This window comes from Penicillium manginii, assembly GCF_028828005.1.
Source record: "Penicillium manginii strain IBT 31320 chromosome Unknown utg000009l:1.0-3297300.0:1.0-3298630.0, whole genome shotgun sequence".
In the NCBI taxonomy this organism is placed as follows: Eukaryota; Fungi; Ascomycota; class Eurotiomycetes; order Eurotiales; family Aspergillaceae; genus Penicillium; species Penicillium manginii.
In genome coordinates, this window is record NW_026643110.1 from 1790473 (window position 1) to 1812666 (window position 22194).

The 22194-nt window shown below is 48.8% G+C and overlaps 9 protein-coding genes across 9 annotated transcripts; 4 read left to right on the forward strand and 5 right to left on the reverse strand.

Moving 5' to 3' along the window:
• Nucleotides 1-501: 501 nt before the first annotated feature.
• N7533_012419 (uncharacterized protein) lies at nucleotides 502-696 on the reverse strand (the record flags this gene model as incomplete). The annotated part of the gene is made up of 1 exon (XM_057109069.1): nucleotides 502-696. One exon carries the CDS (start codon nucleotides 694-696, stop codon nucleotides 502-504), a length of 195 nt encoding a protein of 64 aa, XP_056954170.1.
• Nucleotides 697-1031: 335 nt separating this feature from the next.
• Nucleotides 1032-2720, reverse strand: gprM (the record flags this gene model as incomplete). The annotated part of the gene is made up of 4 exons (XM_057109070.1): nucleotides 1032-2111; nucleotides 2155-2283; nucleotides 2346-2500; nucleotides 2570-2720. 4 exons carry the CDS (start codon nucleotides 2718-2720, stop codon nucleotides 1032-1034), a joined length of 1515 nt encoding a protein of 504 aa, XP_056954171.1.
• Nucleotides 2721-3451: 731 nt separating this feature from the next.
• On the forward strand, nucleotides 3452-3944 carry N7533_012421 (uncharacterized protein; the record flags this gene model as incomplete). The annotated part of the gene is made up of 2 exons (XM_057109071.1): nucleotides 3452-3464; nucleotides 3622-3944. The coding sequence occupies 2 exons, from the start codon at nucleotides 3452-3454 to the stop codon at nucleotides 3942-3944; spliced, it is 336 nt and encodes a 111-aa protein (XP_056954172.1).
• A 2044-nt stretch (nucleotides 3945-5988) lies between these two features.
• Nucleotides 5989-7357, forward strand: N7533_012422 (glycoside hydrolase family 43 protein; the record flags this gene model as incomplete). Its single annotated transcript, XM_057109072.1, has 4 exons — nucleotides 5989-6164; nucleotides 6226-6385; nucleotides 6454-7168; nucleotides 7245-7357. The coding sequence occupies 4 exons, from the start codon at nucleotides 5989-5991 to the stop codon at nucleotides 7355-7357; spliced, it is 1164 nt and encodes a 387-aa protein (XP_056954173.1).
• Nucleotides 7358-8664: 1307 nt separating this feature from the next.
• On the forward strand, nucleotides 8665-9645 carry N7533_012423 (glycoside hydrolase family 43 protein; the record flags this gene model as incomplete). The annotated part of the gene is made up of 1 exon (XM_057109073.1): nucleotides 8665-9645. The coding sequence occupies one exon, from the start codon at nucleotides 8665-8667 to the stop codon at nucleotides 9643-9645; it is 981 nt and encodes a 326-aa protein (XP_056954174.1).
• Nucleotides 9646-9770: 125 nt separating this feature from the next.
• On the reverse strand, nucleotides 9771-11834 carry N7533_012424 (putative MFS transporter; the record flags this gene model as incomplete). The annotated part of the gene is made up of 9 exons (XM_057109074.1): nucleotides 9771-9954; nucleotides 10004-10333; nucleotides 10381-10434; nucleotides 10487-10573; nucleotides 10630-11084; nucleotides 11138-11240; nucleotides 11295-11311; nucleotides 11371-11578; nucleotides 11644-11834. 9 exons carry the CDS (start codon nucleotides 11832-11834, stop codon nucleotides 9771-9773), a joined length of 1629 nt encoding a protein of 542 aa, XP_056954175.1.
• A 4302-nt stretch (nucleotides 11835-16136) lies between these two features.
• Nucleotides 16137-17591, reverse strand: N7533_012425 (putative serine/threonine protein kinase ENV7; the record flags this gene model as incomplete). The annotated part of the gene is made up of 3 exons (XM_057109075.1): nucleotides 16137-16690; nucleotides 16759-17377; nucleotides 17472-17591. 3 exons carry the CDS (start codon nucleotides 17589-17591, stop codon nucleotides 16137-16139), a joined length of 1293 nt encoding a protein of 430 aa, XP_056954176.1.
• Nucleotides 17592-18085: 494 nt separating this feature from the next.
• N7533_012426 (CAP-Gly domain containing linker protein BIK1) lies at nucleotides 18086-20116 on the forward strand (the record flags this gene model as incomplete). Its single annotated transcript, XM_057109076.1, has 1 exon — nucleotides 18086-20116. The coding sequence occupies one exon, from the start codon at nucleotides 18086-18088 to the stop codon at nucleotides 20114-20116; it is 2031 nt and encodes a 676-aa protein (XP_056954177.1).
• Nucleotides 20117-20949: 833 nt separating this feature from the next.
• On the reverse strand, nucleotides 20950-21635 carry N7533_012427 (3-hydroxyanthranilate 3,4-dioxygenase; the record flags this gene model as incomplete). The annotated part of the gene is made up of 2 exons (XM_057109077.1): nucleotides 20950-21484; nucleotides 21604-21635. The coding sequence occupies 2 exons, from the start codon at nucleotides 21633-21635 to the stop codon at nucleotides 20950-20952; spliced, it is 567 nt and encodes a 188-aa protein (XP_056954178.1).
• Between the last annotated feature and the right edge of the window lie 559 nt (nucleotides 21636-22194).

A 22194-nucleotide genomic window follows, 5' to 3' on the forward strand; every position in this document is an offset into this window, starting at 1 on the left:
CGCAGGAACGGCCTTGTTACCCCGTTCGCCCACGAGGCCGGGTCTAAGACAGCCAGGACCAAGTGACCCTCCAGGGCTTTTCAAGGGTTGTTTCAGTTTCGTTGACTTCATGGCCCGTTTGTATTGCATTGTAGTGGTGCTCTCCACTTCACAGAGTCTGGATTTCTTGATGGGGGATCCTATATGTTTGGGGTCGGTGGGGTGGGTGGATTGGACGGATGGATGGAACTGGGGTGGTCTGCGAGATGTTCCAAGTAACATACTCCGTACTACTACTAGTACTACCTAGACGACTCCCCAGGCTCGGCGTAATCGCCAAGTTAACCTAGGACCTAAAGTAAGTTTAGTGTTCTCCTACTCCTACTCAGCCTCCGCGATTACGTTACAATGGGCCTTGTTCTCGTTGCTTTACGGAGTACCGATGGCACGCGATAGGGGTAAATTAGCCCCGTGGATTACCCGCGTGGGGAGGCTTTTATCTTGAACGTGCCTCTAGCTGTATTATAACTGATCCGTGCGGCGGGTCAAGATGCCGTGTTCGTTGTGTTTGAGATCGTCGAGACGGTCCAGTCGGTTGGGACGAGCTGGGACCACTTGGGCGATTGAGGGGGCTTGGGTTGAAATAGTTTCTCGGTTCTGTTCGGTGTGGACTCGAATACGACTGAGGATGATGTATGTAGTAGAGTACGCGTACATTCATTTGTACAGAAAGTAAAGTAAAGTAAAGTAGACACATTATGCCAATCGTAAATCCATATACATAGAATAGAACAGAATAGTCACACCGGCACCATTCAGTCACAGTCGCAGTCACAATCACCGTCACAGTCGTACGCCCAATTTTTTTTCCCGTAACTCCGAGACAAGAACAGGGGTGTTGGATGGGGATGGCACGCCAAGTTCGCCTCTTCTCCTCACCCGCGCCCCTAGACCCTTTTTCGTAAGATTTTCGAAAGAAAATTCTTAAGCCCAAAAAAGACGGGGTGCAAAAAAGAAAAAAAGAAAGAAAAAAAAAATTCCCATTTCAACGGCTATCGTGCATATCCCCTCGCAAATGTAGTCGAAGGATCCCAATCACGACCCCCAGCAGACGAACTAGGCGGTCGGGGACCGCTGAAACTCATAGAAGGACGCACATACCGCGCCTCTTGCCCGAAATGCACGTTCCGGTCATGCTCATCCCCGTCCTCACGGCGATCAAATGCCGGGCTTGTGACGGAGCTCCGGTTGTGGCCGTGGCCATAGCCGTGGGCGGAGCCGTAACTCTGGTGGTGGCCCATCATTTGGGCGGGGCTGGGCGACCGCATATTATACGCGGGCTGGTAAGGATTCTCGGGGCTCTTGACGGAGGTCGTGGTGAGCATTTCGAAGCCCTTGCTATCGTAGCGGTCTGCGTCTGCGGAGACGAAATCCGTGCGTCGATTGAAACCTCGTCGGCAGAGATCGAGCCAACCGGAGAACATGCTGGGTCGGGCGAAGAGGATGAAGTTCCAGAAGCCGACGAGGGAGAGTAGATACACTACTGCGAGAAGGGTTGCTTCGTTGGGGCCGAGGGAGGAGGCGTAGTGGATGCATTTGTTCTTGTTGCCGCCGGTCTCCATTAGGCACGTTAGCCAGGGGAGGGCCTTTTTCATGTTCGCGGGTGTGGGCTCGACTTCGCGGTCTAGGTCGATGAAGACGACTGCAAAGAAGATTACGTTTCCGATTATGATTAGGACGAGCGCGACGCCGCGCCATTGGAGTTGGAGGACGCGCTTGACGCGGCGGTACGCTTGGCGGGCGGTTTGCGTGCGCACGCTGGATGTGTATGATGGGATGCCGGAGCTGTTGTCCGTTGTTGAGGCGGATTTGTCGAAGAGCGAGCGCAGGTAGATGTGCATGCAGTAGGCCATAGTGGCAAGTTGGAGGATCAGGGCTGCGGCGCTGAAGGCGATTAGTGGATACCAGTAGTCCTGCTGGCCGTGTTTGATATTAATGTGGCAGATTTCGCCGAAGCGGAAGGAGACGCCTGTTATAATCATCATGATGGTGAGTCCGATGGCGGGGATGCCGAAGCCGCAGAGGAAGGCCCCCCCACATGAATTTGGGGCCGAGGACGAATTCCCAGCATACTTGTAGATGGAACGCGATTGTTCGGATAAAACTCCACATTACGACTAGCCAGCCGCCGAAGAGAAGGAATGCGCCTGAAAAGGCGCAGGAGAGGTCGGTGTACATGTCATTGGGGGTGATTGCGTTGTAGCATTGCTTGGGTTTGGCGCCGAGGGGAATAATGAAGGCAATCTGGGGTGGTTAGCGGGGCTTGGGTTTTCGTCTGGGAGATGAAGTCGAAATCTATAGCCTACCTCCATGCAGCAAATACCCAGCGTGAAGCAGATACTCAGATAGTGACGATTCGTCCATTTGACGGGAAGAACGGCATAAGAGACGAGAAGGAAGACACAAAGAGGGAGAATGGCGACACTGATCCAACTGGCGACATCGACCTTTTTCGCAGTATCTAGGTGATTGAGTCAGTACATGGTGTGCGAGGTGGTGCGATGCGATGCGATGCGGTGAGGGTACTGACTATCGGCATATCGCCAGTCGGCGAGCGGGCATGGCAAGCAGCAGGTGATATTCTGGACAGTCTCGCAGTATCGACCGTCGGTAAATCCACCGGTGGAAGGGAATAGTGACTCCTGTAGGAAAGGAGAGGGACAGAAACCATTCAGCGACATGGTTGAAGTAATGAGGGCAAGCCCAGCATGGATGGTAGCGCCCGCGCGACAACCTCACGCGGTGGCAGGTGGGTGGCAGATGATGGTTGAAAGGAGAAGAGAAGTGGGTAAACTGGGGTATACATCAGGAGTTATATCCCCTTGGCCTTACTCTCTGTGTAGACCATCCAGAACAATGGCTTGAGTGGATCTCGGCCCACGCGAACGCAGCTAGTGGGGCAGGCCACGGTCCTCGAGTCAATTCTGATGGACTTGGCGGGGGTTTCTTTCTCTGCTGGGTTAAGCGTATGGTACGGTACCAGAGTTTGATACCGTGTGAGTGTGGAAGCGAACTCCAGGGAGGGGCAAGTGGACGATCTGAGCCTTGTCGGTAGTGTTTGATCAGGGAGAGCAAAGATCAGCAGTTGGTCAGGATCATTAGCCGTAGCGCTCCTCTGTTCATGCCTCTGTTCATGCCGTTCCATGCCTTCGTGTTCCATGGTTGGTCTGAGTGTACACAGTATGGAATACTCCGTACAGAGGGTTCTCTTCTACTCTACTCTAGTATGCTTATGCAGGTACTCCATACGGAATGGATGTATGAATGTGTATGTACACGGTGGCGGGACTCGGAGATATCTTTGATCTGCCATTGTCCCATTCGAATTTCTGATTTCTTTTTGATTTCTGCTTTGTCCACACTAGCCTATCTGGGACTAGTGTGATCCAGACCCAAAAGACCAAGTCACGAGATGAGCTGGTCACGTTAGTGTACCAGTACTAACAGTACTAACAGTATACTAACAGTATACTAACAGTACTTGGTTAGCCCCATCTACTAACACCAATCCATTAACTACTCCGTTCTCATTTATTATTATACTTGCATAGCCACCGTTAACCCTTCCTGTTTTTATTCCAGTTCCTGTCCTGTCACTGTCCCTGTCCTGTCCTGTTCCTGTCCTGTCCCGGTGTCGTCTGCACCCTGTCAATCATACCTGTACCACCTATACTAGCGCATTTCAATGTGATCCAACCCGTCGCCTCCTCGGCGAACCCGATCCCAACATCCAACACTCCCTTCAATTCGCCATTTCCTGCACCATCAGTCCACCGCAGTGCACCCACAGTCCACCGACATCAACCCTAGCTCTCCCGCAGCACACTGGCCACACCTTCAATCCTGCGCGACGATCTTCGCGCCAATCTACCCAATCACCACCCACAATCCATCTCCAGCTGTGATCGCCCCCGGCATTCGTTCTACCCCTAACCAATCACAATCCCCGCGGACCTTTTCTGACATTTGACATGTCTCTCGATCATCTATTTCATCTCATCCCAGCCCGGGCCCAGACTCACTCATCGCGGGGTTCTCTAAAAGACAGACCCTGGCTGGCTTAGTGGCTCGATTTCCCCTCATCTGACTAACCAGATCCCGTGCTTACACAGTCAGCCTTTTGATAAGCGTTAGCCCATCATAGCCTGTATTCCAAGACTCAACCACCTTCCTTGCTTTTTTTCTACCATTTTACTTTCATCATCAGATCCAATCCGAAGCAACGTCGACATCTTTCACGACCGAGTGATCATGGGGGGGAAATTACGATCGTGCCTGGCGGTTCTGTAGCTCTTCAATAGTCCATTCACACAAATCTGACATGCGGCACGGGACTCTCTTTCGCCAGATCTGTCGGCAGATTTCAAATGACCCCCAGAATATCAAGATCTCGATCCCGATTTAGCATTCCTGAGCGAAGGCTTTCTTTCGGACAAGGCCGTGCCTCCGGAGCCGAAGAACTTGAAGAGATCCAATCATCCATGAGAATGTCAATTTCTATTGTTTGTGAACGTTTCTTGCTTTTAAAAGTATCCTGGTAGTCGCGCATTGCACTTAAACTGCGGACTACTAGTAATCAACGGCCGGTCGGTACCACGGTAAATATGTCGCAAGTACCAGAAGGGACAGCCACCAATATTGATTGCTCAACTCGTTCAAACAAACCCTAATCTCCAAGGCTTTCTTTAAAATGCTGCTAAAAATAGCTTGGACTTAGTAGATAGAATCTGTTTAGCCTTTGAAAGTCACCGCCGTGATTTCCTTCCATGGCAATTCTGATTTTGCCCCCCTAATCTTTGTTCTGCCCCTCAACAATTCTGAAGCTTAGAACTTTGAATTATAAAAGCGTAGGGTGATTTTTACTATTGTTATGGTGCTGGTGCTTTTGTCGGATGGCATCCATTTAGGCATTCACGCCTACACCTAAACCTGTATCTAGTTTCTTTGGTTCCTTATATTTCTTCTTCTTCTTCTTCTCCTCCTCCTCCTCCCCCTCAATCTGATTACTTTCGCTTTTTGATACAAAATGTTCTAATCTACAGGTCTTTCTGGCGTTGTGCCTGAGCTCCTCACAACCTGGTCAGGTGATCAAGTATCACAGTGGCTCACCTGGGCAGTTTGTCATATTTTTCCTAGCTTATAGAAATTCCTTGCACTCTTGCCTGTCGATTGTCTTTTTTATCGTCTCCAGTTAGGACGTCCCTGTTTTCTGTTTCGATTCCCACTCATTCGCTTGAGCATCGTTGTGTGCTTTGTCAATCTTAGCCATCTTCCTGGCCTCTTCTGTTCGCCGATTATACTTGTAGTGGTGGCCGCTCCGGCACGTCCATCTACCAATTATCTTCTTAAAAAGGTTACTCGGATCCAATGGAAGAAGTAGAACTAGTAATTTAGTTTCATTTGAGCCTTTGCATTTGCATTACGGTATAGGAAAACCCATCTGCGGGACGCAATCAGGGGAAAAACCTGTACCAAGACCAGAGTTCGTGAACCGGTGTTTTAAATATATCACTATAGCCCAGATCCATTAACCTTTTTTTCGCATTCCTGGGGGCAATCGTTCGTTGTGAGAACCGTTAATATGTTGCTTAAAAAGGCCAAATCACACGGCGCGGCCAGGAGCCGTCGATTGAAATGCGCACGGCCTCCTTTGAAGCTCTCAATCGGTCCCGGAGTTTGTACCTCGAGCAGACTATGTAACCCTGTCCCACTTTTGTCTTTCGGTATAGAATCCTTCGGGGAAGAGCTGCAAGTGTGGTCGGTGTTTTCTGAGCGGTGCGGGGATTCGACCTCACCCCACATCTCCTTCGGGTTATACTGCGGTAGATCCATAAGCTCAGTCCAGCTTGCATCATGGGGACACGGCTCTCTATAAAAGATTCCACCGATCTTAAATTTCCGGAGAAGAAAACAAATTAATTTTCATTTCATCTCTGACAATTCACCACGATGCGGCTCTTGAAACAATGGCTGTTTGCCCTGCTCGTCTGCTTGGCGAACGGTCAATCATTCGATCCCAATAATGTGAAATCACCAAATCAATTCGATCTGGCACATGTGGGCACCAATAAATCAACGGGTCTGACGTACTCAAATCCTATTATGACGACCAACGCTGGAGACCCGTGAGTCAATATGGTCTTCTAAATCAGTATACTATGTCAGCTTGCTGATTATGATGCTTAGGTTCATGGTGCACCATGATGGGTGGTATCTATTCACATATTCGACCAACGATAATATCACTCTAAAGCGCTCTCGCTCTTTAACCGACAATTGGGACATGGCGGAAACGAAACTTCTCTTCAAGCCCGATCCTGAAAGTGGTGACCCATGGAGCACCGATGTAAGTCTAATCAAACCCTAATTGGTCTGCGTCGTCGTATTTCAATTTAAATCTAATACAACTCTCAGCTCTGGGCTCCAGAAATTCATCAGATCGACAACCACTGGTATATTATTTTCAGCGCGACTCCAGATGCGGACTCACCTCATCCACTTCAGGACGCCATGTGCCCATTCGAATGTCCCGCCGTTAACCACCGAATGTTTGTGCTAGAGAGTGACGGATCGGATCCCTGGTCCTCAAGCTATTCTATGAAGGGAATGTTGAATACCTTTGATCAGTTCGCTATTGATGGCACCTACTTCCGATACAACCACCAGCTGTATCACATCTATAGCTGCTGGGAGGATACATATAGTGCCTGGCCCGCAAACCTGTGCATTACTCATCTTAGTAGCCCTTGGAATGTCTCCTCAAGCCTCACGCAAAGACGCATGATTTCAGTCCCCGATGAGCCATGGGAACAAGTGCCCTTCGGACGAGCTGGCCGACTTGCAACAAATGAAGGCCCCCAGCAACTAACCAACCCGAAGACAGGACAGAACTTCGTTGTCTATTCAGCTGCTCGGGTCAACACTCCATTCTACTGTCTTGGCATGTTGGAGCTCGTGGGTGATGATCCTATGGAATATCAAAATTGGAGAAAGCATCGCGATGGCTGTGTCTTCCATCAGAACCCTGATGCCGAGGTGTATGGTACAGGTCACGCAAGCTACACAACTAGCCCAGATGGAACGGAGAGCTATGTGGTCTATCATGCACAGACAACGGATGATCCTACACGTGAGTATTTCTATCCGCCTACAATTAGCGTCAGCCGATTTTCATTTAGGGGGGAAATTGCTAACCTTCACATTAGCGGATCTTTACCGTACCGTGCGCACGCAGAAGTTCACTTGGAATGAAGATGGAACGCCGAATTTCCCCAAAGCTCTGAATGGTCCTTTCCCGGTGCCCAAGGGTCAGAATTAACTGTGAAATGAAGCACTGGAGTACCGGCCCATTTGGCCCCAAATCATGAAACGCTAGTTAGTGATACTAATTATGACCTGGGGCTGTATGTGCGCATCCATGGCCCCCGGGGGCCCCTTAGCTACTAATAATATGTAGACCCTGGGGCCCCAATGAAATAAATGACGTACTACCTATGGCACATGCAATACATATAAGTTCCTGTTGTCTGTTCTAATCTCAAAAAGTTTCAAGTTTAGCATCACTATTTTTTCTCTCCTACTATTATTCAAATCCCGAGGTCCTCGCGATATTAACTGTTCGCCAAAAGCAATCGACATCATGAAGCTACTTGGCATCCTTTTTCTTGCAACTGTAACTGTCGCCTCTCCACGGTTATTCGGTGGCGGTGGCACCCACTGCTTGGGCGGTATGGCAACTATCAAGTCCCAATCTTGCTGCTCCGAACTAATGCTCTACTAACAGTCGATGACGGATGCACCCTGAATCCGGGCGATGGGGTTCCGGGTTGCTGCGACTCTACGTGTCGGTGGTTCTGTGACCAAAATAACCTATGTGGCTACAAGTGCAGACCGGATTGAGACGCTTGAAGGGTGTAACGAGTCACATGTTTGATGTATAGCCGTCTAGACATCTATTGTTGAGGCATATGCCTCAGGAATATCCAGATCGACTTGTATCAGTATACCTTTTTTGTCTCTTCAATCCACACACCCTTCAGGATCCTTCGTTCACTATCCACTGCAGCTGTCCTCTTCATGTATGATCTAGTTACCGCGTGTACCTAGTATATGCACCCCCTCCCCTTGTTTCTCTTCATCCTTGGCATTATATTTGAGTGCCCAGGTGCTACTACATATTGTCATATTGAAGTCCGTCGTTTCTGGGCTCGTCACAACGGTTGGAACAGTGATTTCTGGCTGCCGGATGCCGGATGTTTATGTACTTATGTGTCTTTAGCCTGCGAGACCTTTCGAAGAAGGGCCAGGAACTTCAAGTTGAAAAAAGTTTCAAGTGTTCAAATTAAATATCCTCAATTAATTTGTCGTTGGATGATTCCCCATTCACTAGATAACTACCGGTTAGTAGTAGTCTTGGCCGTGGGGATAATCTATTTAGCCATGCGGAGGTGCAGCCGCGTTGACTTCATTTTAGCCGGGACGGATAAAGCAGCCCGGCGGGATGACTGCTCGAATGGCATTAAATACCACGCCAATGGTACCTCCAAGGCAAATCCTCGGCTTTTCGTGAAAGGCATTACTACGAACAGGTGTATTTGGTACCCCTTCTCCACGAAAGAACTCAGAATGGCACCCAATCCACTTATTACCCACCTCTACACTGCCGATCCATCGGCCCACACCTTCAACAACAGATTATACATTTACCCCTCTCACGACCGCGAAACTGACATCGCATTCAACGACAATGGCGACCAATACGACATGACTGACTATCATGTCTTCTCCATGGACTCGATTGACGGACCCGTTACCGACCATGGAGTCGTTCTCACCGCGAAGGATGTGCCCTGGGTCTCCAAGCAGATGTGGGCGCCGGACGCAGCCGCCAAAAACGGGAAATATTATCTATTTTTCCCGGCCAGGGATAAGGAGGGTATTTTCCGAATCGGCGTTGCGGTAGCTGATGCGCCAGAGGGACCCTTCGTTCCCAAGGAAGATTTTATTCAGGGGAGTTACAGTATCGATCCAGCTTCGTTTGTCGACGAGGACGGGCAGGCGTATCTGTATTTTGGCGGGATATGGGGTGGTCAGCTTCAATGCTGGACCGAATCTGGGAACGGTCTTGTCTTTGATGCTTCGAAGACCGGCCCACATGAACCATCCGGGGAGGGCGTGGTGGCTTTATCGCCGCGTGTTGCGCAGTTGAGTGACGATATGCTCACTTTTGTCGCCCCGCCTCGTGATTTGCAGATCCTTGCGCCGGAGACTGGAAAACCTATTCTAGCCGATGATCATGAGAGGAGATTCTTCGAGGCGGCTTGGATGCATCGTTATGGTGGGAAATATTATTTCTCGTACTCGACCGGAGACTCGCATTATCTGGTCTATGCGACGGGAGATTCGCCGTTTGGTCCCTTCACGTATCAAGGGCGGATTCTGGAGCCTGTGCTTGGATGGACGACGCATCATTCGATTGTTGAGTTCCGTGGGAAATGGTATTTGTTCTATCATGATTGCGAGTTATCCAAGGGTGTCGATCATTTGCGCTCTGTGAAGGTTCGCGAAATTGTTTATGACGATGAAGGGAAAATCAGTTTGGCTTGAGTGTGTTGATTAGCCGTGCTAGATTATTGCGAAACGCAATTTAGAAGAAGATATCAACGTATCAAAACAATCGGAAAACATTAAGTATTGGAGTAAATAACACAGCAAAACGCTCCCTATATCTTCTAGTGAGCCATCCCCTTTTCCCAATTATCCTGGACAATCTTCCAATACCTCTCCTGACTGCGAATACGGAACGATTTCCCAAACTTAATCATCACAAGGAAAACCAAGGCACACGCAAGTCCGGCAAAAGCAGCAGATATAAAGCAATTCTGATAGCCCATGTTCTGAATCCAAGGAGTAATTCTAGGACCGATTAGTCAAACATCCTTTATTGAGCAGAAGGAGAGCATACCCATATCCAATCGCGAATGACATTGTATTTCGCACCAAAATAACTGTGGTCATGGCCACCCCACTCAGTTCACGGTAGCTGTCAACCATGTAATTGACACTCAAGGTAATACCGCTGGTATTTGTGAAGGCAAGCATGCACATCGCGACGATCAGGCCAAACCAATGAATTTCGTGCGCAGCACCGACACCCCAGAGGAGCAGGGAGCCTGGAACAAGAATTAAGTTGGCAGCAAAAGGCCACAGTCGGTGCTCTGCTTCCATCACGCCACCGTTCCGACGGGCTAACTTTATAGTCAGCCAGTCACTAAAGCGGCCGGTAAAGATAGAGCTAGACAAGTTAGTATTGGCTATTGTGATGTTTTGGTCATTGCTCACCCCAAAGCCACCCCAAGACAGCAGGCGACGTAGCTCAGACCGACCATAGATGATCTACTCTTTATTAGTCTTGGTTACTTCATGGACTCGGATACCTTCGACTTACTTGAAGTTGTAAGGTGGACTACTCAGAATGACTGAAGCAGTTCCGTTTAGAATATTGAATAAAACAAGATAGGATCCATATGAGAAACTTGTCGAGAATTAGTAACCTGCAATGACATGAAGGTATAGAAGAGAAGAGTATACCCAGAATAGAAAATGACTGGCCATGACAGATAGTATAGACTCTGCCATATTTGTCGAAACATGGTGTTCTGCTCTTGTTTCGGGCCCAAGAGAGACAACTTTTTGATGTATGATTTCTTCGCGTAGACAGCACCAACTTCCAAAGTCGGGGAAGGCTCTTTCGAGACTGGGATTCCCTTTTCATTGTCTTCGACGGTTGAGCTGTCATGAGAGGAACCGAGCCGAACATTGGCAACGGTGGGGTCTACAACCTGTTCGCGGACGTAATTCGTTTCTTCCATGAAAAAGAAGAGAAAGACCATCGCGAAGGCGATAAAGATACTAGGCCAGTAGAAGACCCAGCGCCAGCCTTGATATTCGGCGATGAAACCGCAAATCACGGGCGCGAAGTAGTTGCTGCCTGCCAAGAAGAAGGCATACAGGCCCATGTATGTACCGCGTTCGTGTGTAAAGTACTGGGATTATTAGTTACCGGGTATAATTCGATGATATTGAGGGAAGAACTTACCACATCGGTTACGCTGATCTCGGGTAGAGCTTCAATTGGTGCTGTAAAAAAGCCTTGAAGAATGTTTCGAGCGATCCATTGGCCCTTGGTACCAGAATAGGGTCTAGACGGATTAGTAGAAATTCTATTCTCTTCTGGAATGAGTGTAGTCACTTACCCCCACATAGTCATAGCCTGTTTTATATCAGCTCCATCTTTTTTCATTTCATTTTTTAAACTTGAACAAGACTCACCAGAATCCCCACCATTGACAAGAGGTATGTCAACCGCTTTCCAAAGTGCATTGCAAAGGGTTGCCAGAACAGCAAGCCCCACCCGGCCAGCAAAAATAAGTATCCTGTGCCTTCATTGAGGGTGCTGACAGGGAGCCCCGTTGCCTCGGAGAGGGGTATAATGACAGAATAAACGACCGAAGTTGCGATACCAGCAAATAATGTATAGCTAATAAGAAGGTCATCAGTCTGATTTTCAGGATATGTCTGGATGAGTGGGAAAATTCTACTCACGTGCTGACACAAATAGTAGATAGAAGCTTTCTTCTTGGACTCCAGTTGAGAGGGTCATCCGGATCGTTCGAAGGTGCTGGAATCAAGACGATGTCCGAATCACCTCGAGCGTGACGTGTGTTCAAGACATGCTGAACATCAACTAATGTCACCGTCCCCGGGATGGCAGAGCTGTCTATCACCGGTGCCATGGAGGGCAGTTGAGATGCAGTTTTCTTTCCTTTGGGTGATCGGAATGCGTTCTATCCAGGAAGTGAGGAAGGGATAGATAGAAGTAGAAAAGGAGAAATAGGCGTCCCACTTCGTAAAAAAGCAAAACCACCATAGGGATTCCTCAACCTCACAAGGCGATAGCGGCTACCTGTTTTGCCGAAGCAAGCTTGGGCGATAGTGCTAATGCTCAAAGAAAGTCTGTTGGAGCCAGAATACGGAATGGTCCCGCCACCGCCGGGTCTTTGGGGCGCGGTAAGGGGACCAGACCTGCCACTGCCGTCAATGTGGGGTTGACCCTCGATAGCATCAAGTGGAGCTGCAAGTTTCCCCGCACATTCATGCGGCGATCATTTCCTCGGCAATCTCCTGTTGCTTGATGTGGTGGTTTTTATTACTCATAGAACTCGACAGATAATTATATCTTAGCAAGCAATGTGTCCGGACGAAAGGGATATGCTAACTTGAAGTTCTATGAGGACACAACGTCATAGTTATAGGTACATACAACTTGAAATATACTACTGTAGAGACTAGCTGCATAAGCAAGATAGACAATCATGAGATAAGAGCTAGGATTCCGAAACCTTGGAGTTTTTCCAAGTCCGAGTCTAGATTTGAGAGCTCTTGCAGCGATGAGGTCTGTGACTTCCAACTCATAGGAGTAAGTCACTTGCCACAAGAGGTAGGTTACCTAGCGCTCAAACAAAGAAACGTAAATGCTTATCGGTGCCCAATTCTGTCTCCGGGGATAGTCATTCGTCAATTGGGCCCGACTACCCGGCTGGTGCAGGTCAAAGCACCCGAACCGGCGGACACGAATCCGCTACCCCAACTCTTATCACCGCCTGCTATTGGCTTTCCGTCAAAAGGCTGGTACAGGCATGTATTTCAACAAAGAGAATAACCCTCAAGTGGCGGTCCGGATTAGACAGCCCACGTTCCCGGTCAATCTAGACAGGATCTATTTTAGAATAAAAATCATCATAGCCGACTGTGTTTATGTGCAAGGTTCAATGATAATTGCATTTCGCTGCCTTAGTGATATAGAAAATTCACCTCACTCTTTTCACGCGCAAGTCGTGACAAATGGTCAATTTAAACGTCCAATTCGTTCAATTGATTCTCTATCTGATATGGGCCCCACCGATGTAGTGTCTTGAAGAAATGAGGGGTTGTTTCACTGGCGAGTGTCGGGTCGAGAAGTGCTCGGCAAATATTTGAGCTGTCATAGGCTAGTGATATAAGTGCCCGACTCGAGAGGTTAGTATGGTCGAATCTTGACCGGGTATTTACATGATGGTGCTTCATGACCAGTTGATTCCTGAGACATGATATTCCTTTCTTCACAACACCTTCTACAGAAAAAAACTTGTCTCGGCGAAACAAAGGTTCGGATTTTTGTTTGAATATCTCAATCACAGTACCATAGGGTCATGGGAAGAGGAACTCAGGCCTAGTAGACTGTGCGCGTACTACATTTTTGTAGTAACTAGAATCGCGCCTTTTACAAGCCACCGTGACCATATCGGCTTTCTACCGATCGTATAGTGCACCCCTCATATTAATTGCGGAAGCGACTATTATACTTTTCTTTTCTACTTTAACGGGATTCATTAATTATTGTTTCCTCCATTCTCGAGAAACTTTGACCGTCTAGAGGATTTGAAAGGGTTTGAAAACTAGGTGTTGTCAAATCTCATAATCGGATTTCTTTCTGCCAGAAAGGTTAATTTGATATTGGAGAAAGGAGGGGGGGGCAAATGGGTGGCCCAGGGAGGCCCTGACTAAATAAGATACAATAGTCCATCTAGGAAGAAAGGAAAAGGCCAATCACATCAATATTGACTAAAGAATGAAACATGTACTCAATCGTCGCTTTTGTAGGATGAGGCACTAGGTACACTGAACATGTGTTACACATCAGTATGACTTCCATGGAATTTTTTTTTCAAGCCTCGGCGGTCTCTTTGAGTCTGTCGGAGTCTCATGATGTCTTTCCGAGCGGTTTTCTAACTAGTCTGGCTGTGAAGATGAGATATGCTGAGAGGCACACTTTGAACGACAAAAGCATGAGATCAAAAGGACTCGGACCCGAGAAATATAACTTGCCCAGGTGGGAAACTACAGTAGCGCCCCACATCGCCTTCTATAACAGGGACATAAAGATGCTCTCCAAAAATTTCAACCCTAATCACACTATGCGTAGAAAACAACACGTTTTGTGCATAGTTACTAGTGATAATACTAGATTCCTTTCTACGGATTGTAAGAGAGACATATTCTAAGGGACTAACCCATACCTAGGTAGAGGTTCACTAGCATTCATACTCATGAAGCTGGGAAAAGCTGTTAGTATTATCGTTCTATTATTATATATAATCTTGAAACATGCGTTGAAATATACGGGATCATTAGGACCGAAATATGTACAGGTAGTCTAAAACCAGCAGTCAGCAGGTAATAACCACCGCGAGATATTTAATCTTCGAGATTCATCAGCTTACATCGCCATTAGACTTCCCGTTGAGACCTTGAGTGTAACAGCAAACCTACATATGGTAGCAAAATGTCAGTTTGGGTATTCCATAAAAGATATACCAAGAAAAAGTCGTATAATCGAAACCCAATAGTCACGTACATCATCGGGGAAATAGATCCCGTCTGGGCCAGAGTCGTCTAAATTAGCGCCTGCGGCAAAGCTTGGACCAAAGTTTGCGGCAAGAAGTTAATGAGCATGAAAAGACGCATGGTGAAAGAATTGATAAATTATCTAGCTAGGCAAGCGTAGAAAAAGCCTTGAGTTAGAGATGATTGAGAAAAGTGGAATCAGGGGTATGCATATATTTGTACCTTAGTAGTGAGTAGTCCATGAATAGTAAACAAAAGCAAACATAAACTCTAATGCAACAATTCAATATGCTCATAATAGGCTGTACTTTTTTCTCCGCACTAAGATCATAGTGTAGCACCAAGGGACTAGTAATCTCATGCGCCCTAGACCACATTGAACCCATCCACTTGAAGTGCGGAGCCAATGAAAGCTACTTGACAACATCTTCACATTCTCCTGCCTGATGCCAAATTTACGACCAATACCGCCCAACAATCATTTATCTTATCATAATACCCGTAAAAAGCAAAGTTCACTCCGCATATTTAACCCTTCGCTGTATGAACTAGTGGGGTAACTATTGGCAGGGACTAAGTGTAATAGTGCGGCTGACAGATCGGCCCACTACGGTCACAGCCGAACACCCTCAAGATTTCAACTGCCGTGAATCGTCCGTGCGGATCGGTAGTAAAGGCACTCCAAAAGAAATGATCTAGCGCCGAGTGAAAAAAGGAAGCGATTTGATCAAGACCAATTATGCCGTGGCTAGTAAATATTGCTCTGTCCTTGAATCTGGTCGTGGAGTGTTCTATAAGACGAATTAGATGCAGATTTGTTCGAATTTATAGCCAAAATTCAATACAGTGCACGAACACGGTCCTTTAGGGGGAATTCTGATGGAATATTACTACTAGTATGTATCAACTGGATAGTATTATGGAGTCACGGGACCGGCCAGGAGTACAATATCAGAATAGCACAGTCTCGTCCCAAAACAGAAATAGCTATACAACACTCTCCAAATTGTTGCAACTTAGTCCAACGAACTGAAAAAATTTGGGTGATCATTTTTCATTCAAAAAAAAAACCTAGCTTCATTAAGAAAGATAGTCGTGGAAGCAAAGGGGAACAAAAAGAAATTCCTGGGCCCTCGAGTCGAACGGGGATCACTGTTGCAGCACTCGAAGTCTGGGAAGGGCACTACTGTTTATGCTAATCCGGGCAGATTTGAAAGTATGGGCCAATTTACTCTCATGACCGAGCAAATGGCGAGTGTTATAGTGTGGAAGTGATGGTTTGGTTCCAGGGTTTGGTTCCAAGGTTTGGTCATGATGTAGGCTCGACGTGCCTTGGGGCTCGACTTTAGGGTGAATCTACAAGAAACGAGTAAAATGTAGAAAGTATCATTTTGAACTTTGATGGAATGTGCAAGCAAACACTGATCGCAAATTCAGGCCTTGTCAAATAACAACCAAACCAATTAGTCCTGATGCCTGATGTGAATAATCAATGCTGAACCGAGCCTATACTGTACAGATCGCCAAATCACAGATTGCGCGCGAGGCAGTTCAGCGGAACCTGCCGGGTACTTGGGAGGGAAAGAGGAAATGAGATAAAAGAAACAGATCGAGAGATGAAATGGCTGTGAGCCGGAACCCATTCACCATGCTTAGTGGGACGATCCTGCAACGTCGTCGTCATTTGGCAGCTCTGCGATAACATCCTTGATGAGCTGGATCAACTCCCCGATATCTGGACGTTCCGAAGGCTCAACCTGGAGACACTTGCGGACGAGTTCCTTGACAGGGGCACTGATAGCTGCATTGTCGGCCTTGGATGTATCTTCGCCGTCGGCGTTGCCGGCTTTGCCCTTGCCCTTGGTGGCAGTGGACTTCTCGTCTGGGAATCGCCAGTCACCACCAAGAACACACATGCTGAGACTACCGCCAGTCTCTTCACTGCGGGCCTCGAAGGGGCTCTTTCCGACGAGACAGGCATACAGAGTGCAACCCAGTGACCAGATATCGACCTTGGTGTCGATGATCGATCCGGTCTTCACGTCGAAGAGCTCCGGAGCTCGGTACGGCATTGTGCTGTGTTCCGCGGCAGTATCCTGCACTGCTAGCGCTAAGGATCGGGATGTGATAGCAATCGGGCTAGGAGCCAAGGAGCCGAGATCCATGAGGATGGGTGATTGACCATCATCGTCAATCATAATGTTACCTACAATCGCATTGTTAGCCTCCTAGCAACGCCGGTGATGTCATTGTAGGACCTAATCCATAACTTACCAGGCTTGATGTCGCGGTGCGCATAGGGGCGCAAGCCGCCATCTTGTACACCCTCCTGACTCTGCGTGACCTCGTCGTCCATCAATGGGGCATTCTCCTCGTCTGCTTCGTCGTCTCCGTGCATTTGGCTTGGTCGGCGCTTCGGCTTCATCTGCATGGTACGATCCGCATCGGCATCGGCACCTTCTTGTCGAACGCCCTTCGCCCTGCGAGTTGATTGGGCACCGCTCTTGACGCGGTATTGGTGCATGGACTGGAGCGCATTGGCGACGCCAAGCATCAGCATCATCAACCGCTTCTCCGGGAACTTGTTGTGGTTGACCAGGTTGGCGTTGATGGCATCTTGGAGATTGCCTCGTTGGTAATATGGGAGTAAGATGTAGACTGTTTTGGAACCGGCTTCTCCTCCATCGGCGCGGAATTTCGATCCTGACTCCGTCGAGACGCAGTGGTCGATTGCGTGGATAATGTTCTCGTCCCCCGTGAACAGGCTATAAGCCTCGACTTCCTTCAGTGCTTGTGAGACGGATTCTTGTCCGAAGGGACATCGGATCTTCTTGAGGGCGAATAATTCGGAACTGGCTTTATCTTGAACGAGGTAGACATAGGAGAAACCGCCCTAAATGGATTGAAGCTTGAAGTTAGGCCACGGTTTCAGGATGATGGGAGTACTGCGGTTGGGCAGACGGGCGCATTGGAATTGTATTGCTTACCTCACCCAGTAGTCGCAGAAGCTTGAAGCTGCGATTGTTGATCTTCAGTTGCGGTGAGCTGGGGAAACAGCACATGCAATCTGTGAAGTTGTAGAGCAGGTCGAAGAAGTACTGCGCCATGGCGGAGGAAGACGGGGACGAGTGGCGAAGGACAGATCCGATATTAAGTGATTCCAGGACCTTCCCAAGGGTTCAAGTAAATGAATGCGCGATCAGGAGAAAAGCCTGGATGCAGGAAGGAGGCAGGGGATATGCTAGGAAGAGTCGTAGCGGAGGTGTCAGGTGGAATGGGCTTACGGAGAAGTGGAGTGGCCTTAGAATCTTTGGGCTTTGGGTTTATTTGTTGTTCCCCCCCTTTCCGCCTTCTATAGAACTTCCTCTCTTTCTCTATTTGACGATCTTTGGTTCTTCTGTTGGACCTCTATACGATCTTTGCGGCGACCATGATTGATACCCAGTTCGTCTGATCCGACTTTCTCTCTTGCACTCTCCCACATCTCTTGGCTTGACTTATCGGCCCCCCCCCAGCAACCAGCCGCACCTTCGGCCCTATTGACGACACACTCCCCACTACCTATTTATTCGCTACTTGACCTCTTGATTGTGCCCCAAAGATGGCGAACTCTGATGATGTTCAGGTCGGTGACCTGGTCAACGTGCCTGGTGGCATGTATGGTACCGTCAAGTTTCTAGGAACCGTCGCGGGCAAACCAGGCCGATTTGCAGGAATCGAATTGAGCAGTGAACATTCCCAGCGAGGTAAAAACAACGGCGATGTCGAGGGTCGAAAGTACTTCGCGACCTCTGTCCCCGGATCTGGTATCTTCGTCCCCATGAACAACAACAAATACGTCACTCGCCGATCTACATCCCACTCTGCCAGCACCATTGCCCCTCCAACCACTCCAGGACGCGCCCCTGTCAATTTCAGCAAATCCATGGGCCCGAGCCTCTCGACGCCCCGCCCACGTATGCGAAGACCTTCCCTCCCTCGCCCCGAATCGCCTCGTGTTGCTCCTCCCAAGCTCAGCCTCGGCGGGCTACGCACCCCATCGGCCGCCTCCAAGGCGTCAAATGGATACCAACGCAGTCCGGTGAAAGCGCCGTCTCGTCTATCTGACCGACCGCCCTCTCGAATTAGCTTGGATGACGATGCCTCGTCTTATGGCGGCAGGCCGTCCGATTACAGTCGAACTTCTCGACCTTCTTCGTCCGAAGCGCTGGGCTTGAAGGAACAAGTGAAGGGCCTAGAGAAGCAGCTGTTGGAGCGTGATAAGCAATTGGACGAGCAATCGAAGACACTAGGTGATTTCCAGAAAATGTTGGAAGAAATGGAGGGCGCGGATAACATGAGCGTTCGCACTCAGCTTCGGGAAAGAAATGAGCGCATCACCCAATTAACGGCCGAATTTGACGGACACCGCGCGGATTTCCGGAGTACGCTTGATACACTTGAGATTGCCGCTTCTGAGACCGAGCGCGTTTACGAGCAGCGTCTGGATGAGCTGATGCAACAAAATAAGGAGTTGCAGGATCGCGGCGAGGACGTGGAGATCGTTGCACAACAGCTGAAACAGCTAGAGGAATTGGTTTCGGAACTAGAGGAGGGCCTAGAGGATGCAAGGCGAGGAGAGGCCGAAGCAAGGGCCGAGGTCGAGTTCCTTCGAGGCGAAGTCGAGAGAACGAAGCTGGAACTCAAGAAAGAGAAAGACAACTCGGTCGCGGCGCTTAAAGATGCGCACGCTGCTTCGGATGGGCCTCACTCTCACGGCTCTCACGAGTTGGATCAAAAGGATGACGAAATTCGAGGTCTCAAGGCCATTATTCATTCGTTGAGCCGCGGCGGTCCCAATCCCGCGGATATGGGCGAGAACGGCCATGCCAACGCCCACAATGATCAGGCTGAGCAGCTCTCCGAGCTGGAGAAGCAATTGAAGGAAATTGAGGGAACCTTCCAGGGCAAGGATCATCGCATCGAAGAGCTGGAGCGAGAACTGCAGGAACTCCGCATGAGCGCGACCAACGGAGGACGTAATCGCAGTTCCACCATCACCCTTTCTCCTTCGAAACAACACAAGCCAACTAGCTCTTCTGGTAGCATTCCGCCAATCAGTACCAATCAAATCCATCGTCTATCTGACCGCACTGTGGTCCCAACCGACTGGCACGATGCCCCCGCCAACCCCAGCGAAGCTCGCCATCACCATCGTGGCGCATCCAGCTCTTCCCAACCGCGCCTTGAACCGATGCCGGAATCCGAACGCTCTTCTGACGACGATTCGCAGTGGTGTGAGATTTGTGAGACTGGTGGACACGATATTCTAAACTGCACCAGTATGTTCGGCTCCAAAAATACCGAGCAACCGAAGCCCGCACCAGTCGCTGCTGAACAAGCCCCGGTAGAAAAGCCAACCGATGACCATGTGGCTTCGAACCATGGGGAATTGGACAGCAATACGGAATCCGGTTCTCACCAGAAGACCGGCCGTGATGTTGTCCTCGAGGGTCTCAAGAATATCGGCGGCCTAGGATCATCTATGGCCCCGGCGGCCGGCAAGTCATCGGGCGTTATTGATGAGTCCAAGTGGTGTGCTCTTTGTGAGCGAGACGGTCATGAGAGCATCGATTGCCCTTTTGATGAATAATGTTCCATGGTGAATATATGAGATGATGGCAATCGAGATGGAGACGAACCCGATTGCTTTTGCCCCGAACCCCTTCTAGTACATGGTCCTTTCTTTTTTTTCATATTTACTTCGTCCCCCTTCTTTTTTGCACACCTGCATGAGATCCGATCTGGCTCCAGTCCCCTCGTTTGATGATCACGCTTGTGCTTTCAACTTTCTCTTTTACTCATATTTCACCCCCGTGTATTATTCCCTTGATCATTTCGGCTTCTCACTCATTCTTTCTCAACTGTTGTTAACACCCTTCACCTTCTCTTCGCGGTTTGATATATCAGACCTGACCCTTGCGGGTCAATTTTCTTTTCTTCTCTTGTTTCCATCTTCTTGCTTCCATTTCATCCGATTGCCATCCCATCCATCCTACCTTGAGCTGGCGAGCAGGCCACAACTAATCGACCATGTACTACATGGCTTGAGAACCAGAAATCCGGACCAAGGTCCGTATCTTACTGGTCTCTCTAGACTTGAGCTAGAACCCTGTTAATACAAAATCTAATTTTGATCCTACTCTGTAAATGGATGTACACAAGCAGCGCTCTGCTTCCATGAAAGTCCAAGCCCCGTACTTCCCAGCTAATTTGAACATGCAATCGCAATCAAACATTGCAATGTCATCAAAAGAAATGCTGAATTCATCACTCATCTCATAATACACCTCATGAACTCGTCATACAATATCTTCAAGAAATACATAATACCGCTGTAGTCCCCCTCCTCCGAGAGAAGAAGGAAAAGAGTAGATATCGCCAGAAATAACTCTAACCCCCCTCACAAAGCCACTCATTCCGACCTTACACAGGCTGCACAATCTCACCATCAGCATACTTCGTCGCCGCAATCTCCCCACAACCCGCACACCTCCTCTTCACCTCATCAGCGCCAAACTCCTCAACAACAGCCTTAACCTGCGTCCCCAAATCCGTACAAACAAAACTCTTCTCCCACACCACCGCCCCACAACCCCGACAATACCACCGCATTTTATCGACCGCGCCCTCTGCCCGCGGCTGCTCCATCACCACGCCAACCGTGTCCTTGAATCGCACCGGGCAGTGTGGCGTGTTGGCCGGCAAAAGGAATATAGAGCCCTCGTGGATTGGGATGTCTTGGAATGTGGGCGGTGTGGTGGAAGCATCGACTGTTTTGAGGAGCATTGAGCCCCGGTATTGGTAGAAGAATTCGGGGGTTGTGTTGATGTGGTAGTCTGTTCTGGCGTTGGGTCCGCCGACAATCATTACGGTGTAGCCGGCTGTGGTGGGGTTTGAGGGGTGGTAGACGCAGTAGTTGTTTACTGGGGGTTGGAGGAGGTGCGAGTTTTCTTCTAGCCTGCGTTGATGCGTTAGTTGGGGTCCATTTCTTGGTGTTGTCGCATTCTCAAGGGTGACCCCGCGATAGCCGCGGGGGGAGGGGAAGATAATATTGCGCCGGTGGGGTGATAAGCGTACCATTTTGGGATGTTGAGGGCTGGTGGTAACATTTTGCTGGTGGTGGTATTTGGATAGCCCGGATATTGGCTTTTTTTTTCTTCGGGGATATGTCAGTGGGAGGTGAGAGTGTCGCGTGCGGTTGGATGAAACTTGAAGATAACTTGGAGAGCTCACCGAGATCGGGCCGGGAGCTCCCATTCCCAGGGTCCAGATGACGGATGATTATTAAAGTGGGTACGATTAGATTATCAATCAAGTATAAGGTGTTTTGACACTTTCGAGTCCTCCATACTTAGTACCATTTTTTCTCTACTGGTATATGATTTGCGTGCTGCTCTATCCCTCACCACTGTCCCTTGTGGCCCTAATAGTTGACTTTAACATTATAGAAAGCAAACTTGAAGACGGCTTATACGGACAATTGCGGTTCGGGTATATCTACTTCTCTGAGAATTCCAGGACTAAACATTCATATCCATAACTCGAAGTTTCACTGCAAAGGTCATGCTGATTATATTTTTCAACTAACCTTGGAGTCAACTACGACTTTCCAATATGGCCGCATTATGGCCATCACTCCTGCACACGTCACGTGGCGGCTATTGCCAG